Genomic DNA, 12,165 nt, shown 5'->3' with positions numbered 1-12,165 from the left:
AGAAATAAAAAAAAATGAATTTTTTTTGCTTTACCAAAAAAACATCGTTTTGTCAACACAAGCAAAAAGTTTTTAGTATCATTCAAATCTAATGCTTCGTTCTCTCAAAAACTGCCATTTTTAGCACATTTTGCTCCGTATCTCCGAAACGACAGGACCTGTCTTTGCCAAAAGCTAATCACCATTTCTCCCCATCATTACAAATTGAATGTTATTTGAATCATTCAAATCGGATGCTCCGTGCTCTCAAAAGCTCGAATTCTATTTTCTGCACTTTTTGCTACGTATCTTCAAAACGGCTGAACCAAATTTTGCAAGTCTCCTTATCAATAGAAATCGAATGCTTTCTGAATAATTCAAATCGGTTGAGCGGTGCTCCCGAAAACGTCGACGAAAAATTGTATACATACATACATACTACGTACATCCATAAAATGTAAAAATATGCAAAAATTACAATTTCGATTTTTGGACGATTACAATAACTTACCCTACGAGAAGTTAACCCTTTCCACTCGGATGCCAAAATTCATATAAATCTCGAAATTCGCGAGTGGCAAAGGTTAAAATATTAAATAAGTTCCTTATTACCATGGACGTATGATGTAACTTACTTCATATGCATGTCCCATAGCACCAAATTCAAAAAACAAATGACTGTTTAAATATTTTGATTGATTTTTATCAAAAGTTATTATTTTTAAAATCACTTCGTATAATTTTTATAATACTAAATTATTCATTAATAAATTAATATTTAGTTTAAAATGGAAGACTGGAACATACCGGAACAAAAAATAAAGTTAGAATACCATGTTAAATACAATCCCTTGGATTTTGCACCTGTGCAGGCGGAAGCTGAATATCAAGAAACACTTTTTTTGAAGAAGGCTGCGACGTAAGTTGATAAATATCACAATAATAATAATAATAGATACTAGGTATAAATTTTCTTTGGTTTTTGCTTAGTATTTGATAGAAATATTTATATTTTACAGAGGTAAGCCACCATGGGATTTATCACGAGCTGGTCCTGCATGTGCAATGTTGGAGATACAACGAGAAAAAGAATCAGCTCAGATGTATTTAGATGAAACAAGGTTGGTTAATAATATATTTTATTATATTATTATTTGATTGCTCATATTATAATATTTCTACAGACGCAGGGAAGCAATAATGACACGAAAGTTTAAATCGCAATATGAAGAATTTCTGATAGCTGAACAAGAACTCAGAAAACACTTTCTGCGGTTCAACAAATTTGTAAAAGAAAACAAGGACAAGATTGAAAGAGCTCAAAGAAAGGTTGTAAATATAAAATTTGGATTACAAAGCTTTTTTGTTATATGTGCAATTGTTTATTTCAGTATGAAACCGAAACAATAGTACACGATGCTCTCCTTTCTGATGTTGCAGAGCTGAACAATCAGGTGGAATTTTATAATCATGTCAAGAGTGTTTTGTTAAGACATATTGAAAAATACAGGGCCTATGAGGTAGGTATAAGAAAAATGTATTGTAATATTAAAAATTCACTTATTTGTTATTATTATTTTAGAAATACCTAGAAGATGTTGTAGAGATATCGCCCAATCTCCACAGCATTGCTGATACTCATAAGCGTTATCAGGCATTGGGTAAGTAGACCAAAAATAGTAATTATAACTTTATAAAAATTTAAAATAAGTATTAATTATCATGATTCTATTATAGTTTCAGCAAGAGAAGAGATTGCTATATCCCAACAAAGAAACATGCGAGAATTGGAAAAAACTCGAAATGAAGTTGGCCTACTGGCAGCCGAGAAGAACTCCAAAATAATCAGCCTAAATACAGCATTAGCACAAATGGATGTAATTATGATTATTACAATAATTAAAGATTGTTTAAAATGTAGCTAATAATTATTTTTTTATGTTTCTAGAAACGCTATCAAGATGTGAAGTACGAGTCTCAAATTTGGGAGTCAAGAATAGTCAGAATAAAAGATTTGGTTTACTCAAAAGAATCTGAAATATTTATTGTCAAAGATTTATTTTGGGACATGTATGTGGAACTAATGAAACGCAGAAGTAAGTAAAATGATATTTATAGATCAAGAATGGTAAGAATAAAAATAAGAAAAATTATAGCTCTTAGGGTAAGGTTGCTCAAGAAAATAGTTATATATTCCTATTCAGTGCAACTAAATTAAAATCACTATTAACTTCCCGAAAATTTTTGCATATCTTCGCATTTTGAAGGTTTCTGAACATTTTGGCATACTTCACAAAAAATGGATGTGTGTGTATGTATGTATGTATGGATAAAATTTTTCGTCCACGTTTTTGGACGCACAGATCAACCGATTTGAATGGTTCAGAAAACATTCGATTCCTATTGATAAGGAGACGTGCTGATTAGTTTTTAGCAAAAGTCGGTCCAGTCGTTTTGGAGTTACGGAGCATAGAGTGTAGAAAATAGAAATCGAGTTTTTGAGGGAACAGAGCATCCACTTTGAATGATCCAAAAAACATTCAATTCGTAATGATCCATTAAAGGCAGGTCCATCCGTTTCGGATATGAAGCAAAATGTGCTAAAAATATACACCACTAGTTTAATTGTCCATTATCTCACCTGACATTTACTTCCAGACAGAAGTGGTGCAGTTCGCCAACCTATGGCAGATCGCGAAGACACAGAATCCCATCTCAAATTTATACAAATGGCCATCAACGAAATTCGTATGATTGTGGATTTGGCCAAAGTAAGTGAGAGAGAAGAACGTTTGCTGCTGGAAAAGGCTGAAGCTGAAAAAAGTCGATTAGAAGCCCTGGCTTTATTACAAGATAATGAACAAGGCAGTGATGAAAAGGCTCGAGATGGCGTGGTATCATCCCAAGCAACATGACTTTATTTCTGGTCTAGATATGGAAGTAGATTGATAATTTTTGTTTTATTAGCGTACTAAAATATGTAATTTGGTAATTTTTGGTTATGTTTTATGTTTAATAAATTTTTAATCTTACCTACTCCAATTTGTTCTTGCAATTTTTAGTTTAGTTGATGTGTGTGTGTGCGGATACATTTTTTTGTCGACGATTTCGGGAACATGGGTCAACCGATTTGAATAATTAAACTAAAAAATAATTAAAATTAGAAGAATAATTAAAAACATTCGATTCGTATTGATAAGGATACGTGCTGATAAGTTTTTGACAAGGGCAGGTCGAGCCGTTTCGAAGATACGGGGCAGAAGTGCCAAAAATGGTAATAGATTTTTTTGAGAGAATGGAGCGTCCGATTTGTATAATTTAAAAAACATTTTATTTGTATTGACAAATGATGAAATTTTTGGTAAGGCAGGTCTAGCTGTTTCGGAGATCCAATAAAAAAAGTAAAAAAAATGCCAATTGGCGAACAAAAATGATCATTAGACATATACACAACCAATTATCACATGCTTTATAGATCTTTTAATAATGAGAACAAATTTTGTTCACTTTTATATGGATTCCGTACTAATGTTTAACCGTTATACTGCGTCGCGGCGCTCACGCGCTTTGATATTTCGTTTCTACGCAGCTGACGTATAGCGATTGCTTTGAAAAAAGTTCAAAATTTCCAAAATATTTGACAGTATAGAAAAAATCAAATTTTTCAAAAAGGTCAATTCCAATATCATTAAAAATCGAACACGTGATTAATGGACGTCCCCTGAGTTCTATAACATCAAGTAGAAATTTGATATCGTACTGCTTGATATCGAGATGGCCGAGGTTGAGATCGAACCTAGACTGAAAAGTAGACTAAACAAAAACAAACGGTTTTCAGTTCAGTCTGCAATATATTTAACACAATAGACTACAGCTATTTCAATAAATTGTATTAAAATGCATAATATTCGAATGTATAGAATATTCATTTGAAAATTATATTAAAATCTATATATGTATATAAATATCTTTTGTTATTATAAAATGCACTAAATTTCAAACTCATTGTATTAAAATAATTTCAAATTAGTCTGCTAATAGAAAACAAAGTTAAATTATAAATCAGTAGCATATTTAGTATATACTATACAATTACACCATGGAACAGTACATAAAATAAACAATATGTGAATATATTATTTATAGTATATTGACAGTAAAGTTAGATATGATCATGCATTGTTATCACATTTAATCCAAAAATCAGTATTTGTCTCTATTAATTAATCTACAGTTTTAGATTTTTCTACACAGACACAGGCATATACAGAAATGCCTTTCCATTTGGATATGATACATTTTGATAATGAACGTTATTATTGGTCAAATTTTTTTCAAAAAGTACTTATTATTGATTCCTTAACATCTCTTGCAAATTCTAAAATCAATACGAAATTTATAAAACACTAATTATATTATCCACCTGTAAAATTCCACAAATATTCGTATATGAGATTTTGTTTATTATAAAACTCTTGTGATTCAGCAGTCGAGTTCCTACAACATTAATTTGGGAATGCACGATTTTAATCCAGGATTTATAAAAATGATTGGAAATTTTTGACAGACGTAATTTAGGGTAGAGAGAGGCGTGAGTAAAAAGGTCCAATTATCTCAAAAAACAAATTAAGTTTGGAATTATTTAACGATACTATTTTAAAGTAGAGGGCAAAAGATGTGTAATCAGACACTGCCTTAAATCGGCCGATAAAAGACCGCATTGTCAATTATCTAACAAAAGTATTTCTTTTCGCTGTCAGCTGTTTGGTTTTGAGCACTGTTGTTTAGTTTACAATACTTGAATACAGTTTATATATATACATTATTTAATTGTTGTATAAGGTGTATTGTTATTTTTAAGTTAGACTAAAACTCTGTAAAAGCTTATATTTGGTTGAGGTAAAAAGGACCAAGTGCATCCTGGACCAAGTGAACCAAAGACCAAGTAAACAATGACAAATGTATAAAAAATAATAATACGAAATTTGTATTCAGTATGATCTTGGCAAAAAAATGGGCTGCAACTAATTTTAGAAAAGTACATACTTAGCAAATCAATTTTTTTCCTAGAAATTTTACTGAACATAGTTCGATGTAAGTTGTTTGTTAGATATGTGTTATTTGTTGTGATTGTAGTTACTAAAAGTCAAATTGGACCTCTGTGCCACACCATACCCTAAATGAGATCTACCAACATTGCATTATTTAATATTAAAACGGTATAAAAAATTATATACATATGTTTCTCTAACATTTGTTTATAAATGACTCTGATGCAATTAAGATGAAAACTAATTGAACCGATTCTGCCGCATAACAGACCAAGGTTATGGCAAGACTATTTTATATTCCATACAAATTCATTCTAAATATTGACAGAAGCCATATGGTAGCTGTGCAGTCTCAGGTTGTCAGATAGAAAACCTAACCTAGAAAACGCACAAATGTCAAAAAAAAAAAACGATTAGATAACAGGGTCTTTCTGACCCAGCTTCATAACATACGAGTGACGTTGCAGTTTATGTGAAAAACGACTGAATGCACAACAAATACATGACATCTTGACAGTATTCAGTATGATTTAATAGCATAATGCACGAACATGGCCTTGCCATAACATTAGCCTATTGTGCGGCCGAATCGTCCCATAAATTACTTTTATTTTAAAACTCGAACAACATAAACTCCTCGTTCCGTTTCTAACTTCTTAAATAATACCATTATGTGAAATATAGATTTTATAAAAAATAACAATAAATCCTTACAAACAAGTTATGTAAAAACGCGTAATTACAAAGCTTTTCCTCAATACTATTTGAACCAAGTCATTTGGTATTGAATTAACAAAATTTTTGTCAACTTTGGCATATCGTAGCTTAATAAGATCATCTAATACGGCACACTCGCAAATCAAATTCTTGAGAATACCCTCTGAATATTATATATATAGGCAGCTAGGTATATTTGTCTGAACATATAAGTAATTATTTCAATTTTTATGACACATCACATCTATAATTCACAGCTGTTAAAGATGATATGATTTTAATGAAAACATTTATTATATTTTATTTCAACTTATATGAACTAGAGGACCTATCAACAAATCATGTAACTGGAATGATAAACTGCAATAATTATTTAACTGCCTTGATGGAATTAACTATATCGTATAAATAGCCAAATATTATATAGAAAATATTAAGTGATTATAATATAAGGACAGTCAACCCCCCTACAGGATGAAATGAAAGCTAAACTAAAAAAATGTTTCCAACAAAAAATTTTAATCAGAATTTTTTTAGAAATATTAGAGTGCTGTAAAAGAGGTCTGACATAATAAAGAACATGTTCATATAAAAATATTGTAAAAAACAGAATAGTCGATATTGAAATCTATATTATAATCCTAGTATCTAGTTACTAGAGTCATCCATAGAAAGCGCGGAATAAACTTATGGGCAGTTGAAGGAAAACCGCGTTATAAAAGGGTTGTCGCAATCTCGATACCGCGTTATAAGAAGGTTGACTGTTATTATAATCGTTCAACAATTTAGTTTGCTGCAATAACAGTATAAAATATGTCAATAAACTATGAACAAAATTTCAAAACAAATATATCTTAGGTATATTAATAACTTATGAATTAAAAAGTTTTTTTAGCACATCAATATTTAAGCACTCATAACATAGCTTCTATAAACAAATATATTAACATATTTTTATACATAAATATATCTAGAAATATTTCATTGGTATTAATTAAAATAAGTAAGCAAAAGTGTTTGGTACAATTTATATAAGAGTATTATACTACCCAATGTTGTAATTTTAATGAATTTTTTATTAATGAAAACCTATGTTATTTAGCAGTATTTTTATGGACGGCTTAAGAAATGATGAGTATTGAAATTAAAATAAAATGTGTCTTAATAAAATTTTATATATTAGCCCTTTCGCTACGAGCGTCGTCTATAGTCGACATCCGCATGGCAACCTGTGTGTACGAGTGTCGCTTGTAGACGACATCCAATGTATTGACTTCTGCACACAGACAATATATCGGTCTGATTTAAATTATTGATAATGATCGAAAAGTCTTAAAATATTTTGGGTAACAAAAACTTGGGCAGCTTGTTGGCTCATACATCAGTGTCACTTTGGCGGAGAATACTCCCGTATGGCTAATGTGATAAAAATGCCGAAATATATTAAAAATTTTAATGCAAAATGTATAAACTATTATAAACGTTATGTTAAAAAACGTAAAAATTTAATAATAATATAATATAATTATGGATGTAAGTCAATTCCGAATAAAATGTTATCCCTTAACATTTGTTACGACCATAGATTATGTGGGGCACAGTGATTAATATTATATTTATTAACATGAAAAATTAATACACAGTACTTCAATAATACATTCTCATCGGCGCACTTCAATAACAACAACAAACAACAGAATATAAAAGCAGAAAACACATTACTGAACGCTGAAGGTGTTTTCCCTTTCCTATCTTTTATACAAAAAGTCATTCATTTCTTCGCTATCGGTTAATCTACTTAATTTAAACATATGAGCTATATTTTACCATATCACGCTTCTGTACAACCATCAATTCTAGATCGCCGACTATGGAGAGAAAACTCGCAGGCTGCGCAGAAGTGCAGCAAGGACGTCGGCTAAACACTCTGCCCGAAGAGCTAATTGCCCACCGCGGTCGGGGTCACCATTTATCGAAGATGAGGACATAGGACCCACTTTTACAGCGGCCAGTTCGCGGAAACCTGAAGCTACATCGTGGACTTTAAGGACAATATTACGCGTTTGAAGTGGAGAGCTGGTGTGGACGCAAAGGGATTGGGTGAGCTCGGTGATGCTCCGTAATGCTGTCAGACTGGCTGCGAGGTGTTCTGGTAGACCAGCTAATGATGAGTCGGACATTGATATCACTAACAATTTGCTGGACGTCACCAGACGCAGAGCCTGGGCGGTTAGCTCTTCACGTGCGGTCTGAATACGTACAAAATATTATATTATATCGCATCAAATGTAGACACCCATACCTCACTTTGCATCGTTTTGCGTTTATTCGAAGTTGCATCGTTCCTTAACTAGTTAAGCGTGGTGCGCTCATTGACTCACCATTCAGTTCTGCAAAGTCAGAGTCGAAGTAAAATGTTGTTTTGAGGTAAAAAGTTGCTTTAGACCAGAATGCCGCAGACTGCTACTTACTTCATACCGCCAAAGCTTCAAAATACTCTAAATATCTTGAAATTTATATCTTATATGAATTAATATGTTTTTTTCATCAGAATAATTGCTATCTAAAATAAATGGTCAATATTGCTAAATATTTGCAAAATGGTCAAAGATTCATTTGAGCACACGCATGACGAGTATGCTCATCAAAACAATTGAAAAAAATTTTTTAGTAAACACTGAATTATTATTTGTGAAGAAGGGACCACTTACGATAGAAGCCACTATGGACATATCAGTCAATAATTCACTTGGACGTAAGCACGATACAAATTGAGGTATGAGTATAACACATAACTTCAAATATTCATTTTTATATCACGTGCTTCTAAAAGCTTTCTGCTATCAAATCAATACTAATGGTTATATATCATCTTACAGACATTGGTAGGTTTCTAGACTACTAAAATATGTGCGCCCTCTGACTGGTTCACATTATATCTTACCCCCAAATAATTTACGTTAAATTATATAACTAGATTTACCTGAAATTTTTCTTCATCTATACTATCTCCACCTCCCTTTGCTTGTGCAGCTGTGCACTGAGCTGCCACTTGATCTAAGCGCACCAGTAAGCCGGCCATTGCTGCATCTGTTTTTCCCAGCAATTGGCAAGCTGCTGCTTGGTTAGTGCCAACTGAATTATTACGGCGGTTTAATTGCGGCGAGCAAGGTGCACGATGTTCCGACAACGTCCTGGCACCTATCGTCGTTTCTGAGTGTGATCTGAAAGCAGATTAAGAATGTAATAAGATAGTGTTGTGATCCAATGTTTCATGCTAATAAATTTTTACCTGCCATGTCTCGGTAAGGAATGACTGTTAGCCTGATCAAATATTCTTCCACGTTGTAAATGAGGAGATCCGATCGATGCCACTCGCTGCTGAGAACTCGGACTGGCTGGTGTTTTAGCAAGAATGGGCGCTGGTGGCAGAGGAGGCTTCTTAGGAAGCACGTATGAGTGCGGTAAAGGAGGCGGTGTGGCATCCCCATTGCGTGGAGGCAATGATGGTGGTCGCTCTTCGTTAGATGTACTTGAAGACATCGGAGCTACTATAAAAACATATAACTTGTACTGTCTACTAATAGAGCAATATTTTTTTGTGTCAAATATTTACCTTTGGCAATAACTTGAGTAGTTTTTGTTGCTTCAGTGTTTCCAACGTGTCCGTTGCAATACATCCGCTGATCCAAAGTCTTCGGAGGTCGTTCAGGTGGTTTATTAAATTCTGCTGAGTTACTTCGTGGCATTATTTTGGGTTCACCGCCATTAACCATTGGTTTTTGTTTACTACGATCAGTTTTATCTTTCGCGCAGCACGAAAATGTTCCTTTTCTGTCGATAGTCGAATATTCAATAACGCGATTATTTTCCAAAGATCGCATCATCAAACTATTTCTCGTATCACTTAAATTACCGCCGTTGCTCTCACTGTCGTTTTGAGATGACATTTCGCGAAGAACTTCTGAACGATTCGTGTAATGTGAATCACTCTGTGTTATACTTGAACTTACTGTGGACGTTGGCGGTGGTGGAATGATATATGACAAAATTTCTTCCGGAGTTAATTCAACTGCCGGTGTAGCTTTTTGCGCTGGTGGCTCAATAGCTACTGTCGCCAAAAATTCTTCAAGACCCAACATCGCGTTTGGATCAGGATCCGCGAAAGAAGTAGGCGGAAGTCGTGGTTCAACCGATGCAACCTCAGGGCAATCTGGTTCATCCGGAGTTTGTGGTGGTGGTATTGAAGTTAAGTCGATCAAATCGCAATCCGTCGAATCTGAAAATCTATTGCGATCCGTTCCTTGTCGAAGTCGTCTTAAATATTCTTTCAATCCAGGATCGCTTGCATTGGTTATAGGAGGTTTTTGTGATATTTTTGTATACTGCGTTCGATGCATGGGTGAACCATTTGGTGTATATAATGAGTCAGTATCACTCTCAGATTGTGATGGTACATCAGCAAATGTATAACCATTCGTCATCATACAATCGCGGCCGTTTGGCGCACGTATAGGTAAATCTTGATTTAAAGTTTCCGTCAGTAATAGTAATGAGTCACTGTGTTTCAGTTTTCCAGGTGAGTCATCCATAGAAGACATTCTACTATTAGAACTTTCCGTATCGCTTTCAGCTTCACAATCAACTGACGTCTCCTGCCATTCAGCACGAGTGGATTCACCATGCTCGTTGAGGTACTGTTCAGAGTTTTCGACAAGCTTTTGCATTTCTGCAACGCGTCTTAGTATTTCTTCGTTTCGGGCTTCCACAAGTCGAGGTGATTCGTGGCCTTCAGAACTCGTATAAGCTACAGATTCATCAAAGCTCTCGGAAGCTGCTCGAGGAGCATGATTGTTATTTGATAACGTCGTATTCATATTTCTATCACATTCCGTGGACGATTTCTTACACTGAGTTTGGGCAATGGCGTTAGTACAATAATGCGGCATTGTATTGTGGTACGGCGGTTGCATGTTGAACACCATACTCTGCACAGAGTTAAAATCTACCGAGTCTGGCAAATAACTCCATAAATCGGGTACAACGCAATGTTGCGCGAGGTACGGCGGTGCTAAATCGTCGTTTACTGGATCTTTTTCTTGTTCGACGTAAAGTTCACGTCCTGTGACTAATCTATGATATCCAGCTAGAACAAGAGCAAGTTCTTTGGCTTCAACGACATCCATCAAAAACGCCGCTTGTCTGTCTCCGGTCAGTCCTACTTCGACGTTGAATCGTAGTTGATCTTCTCGGGTCAGGCTGACATGAAGAATATCTTCCAGATTTGATATCAGTGTCGGCTGAAAGTTATATTACTCGTATTAAAATAGAAAACTTTCAATAAATAAATAAATAATTAAAGCTTACCACTGAATTTCTAGCACTAGATATCTGACTAAATCCAAAACGAGGACTAACTAATATAACTTTTTCAGGAGCTGATACGACGTCGCCTTTTTGATCAAAACTAAAACATTTGGCCCCGTAACTTGGTAACGTCGATATGATATCTAAATAATGCAGTTTGGTTTGCAGCGCTGTCAACTGTTTACCCGTAGAACCAGTCATATGTTGATTGAGCTTAAGAAAATGTCCAATTAATCTTCGTAATTCTTTCCGTTTCATATTTCTAGAAGTCCGCTTGGTACAAATCGTTCTAAGCCAAACTCTCTCCTAGGGTAAATGATACATAAGTAAAAGTTGAATAGAAGAATATGGTATCATTAAAAATTGTTGCTTTATTATTACTCACTCGACTGTTTTAACGGTGAGCTTGACCGTTGATAAATTATTGGCTAAAGCGTGCTGATGCATGTGCAAGCAGCAACCTAAGTGCTACATCAGGCTGCAATTCAGGAGCAAATCTTTCCTGAGCAACATCGTTGCAACATTGCATATAGAGGTAGTCAAGTGCATTCAGATCACGTTGGGCTAAGGCAGCCGCCGTCACTGGTACAAAGGCTACACGAAAGAGACATCGTAGTTTGTGAGAACCTGGACGCGCCGCTATCTTAAAATAAAAAATAAAATATCAAGTAAATCGAAAAAGATTTCCGATATGGGTCATAATTATATTTATTTAACTAGCGTGTAAAAATCACATCACGAACTTTCCAATAAAACTGTGTTTAGTCGGTATTTTCCAAGGAATTATTATTTCCGCATACTGCAATATGTGATCAATATTCATTTGGAACAGAACTATAATGGATATATATGCTCCATTCAGAAGTGCGCCAAAAATAAATGCCAATGACATTTGGCACAAACCATTTGCACAAATTACAAGCGATAAATTGAGGAGAGTGTGTGTTAATTCACTAAAATAAATCGATTAAAATAATCAAAACGACCATTCAATGGCAGTGCTAAAATTATGAAATAACTAGTCATTTTCGTATGCTGAAAATAAAATAAA

At 34.1% G+C, this 12,165-nt stretch overlaps 1 protein-coding gene and 1 pseudogene across 1 annotated transcript; one reads left to right on the top strand and one right to left on the bottom strand.

Moving 5' to 3' along the window:
- Positions 1-767: 767 nt before the first annotated feature.
- On the top strand, positions 768-2,894 carry LOC113376412 (coiled-coil domain-containing protein 42-like). The gene is made up of 8 exons (XM_026616313.1): positions 768-898; positions 999-1,100; positions 1,164-1,308; positions 1,371-1,499; positions 1,562-1,640; positions 1,717-1,856; positions 1,928-2,075; positions 2,638-2,894. Exons 1-8 carry the CDS (start codon positions 768-770, stop codon positions 2,892-2,894), a joined length of 1,131 nt encoding a protein of 376 aa, XP_026472098.1.
- A 4,450-nt stretch (positions 2,895-7,344) lies between these two features.
- The window catches only part of LOC113376411, a 5,917-nt pseudogene continuing 1,096 nt past the window's right edge, over positions 7,345-12,165 (bottom strand).

The sequence above is a fragment of the Ctenocephalides felis genome, unplaced genomic scaffold (genome assembly GCF_003426905.1).
Source record: "Ctenocephalides felis isolate EL2017-DRISC unplaced genomic scaffold, ASM342690v1 CF-g0.4_SCAFFOLD_01886, whole genome shotgun sequence".
In the NCBI taxonomy this organism is placed as follows: domain Eukaryota; kingdom Metazoa; phylum Arthropoda; class Insecta; order Siphonaptera; family Pulicidae; genus Ctenocephalides; species Ctenocephalides felis.
The sequence above is the reverse complement of the archived record's forward strand: the minus strand, read 5'-3'. Positions and strand labels throughout refer to the sequence as shown.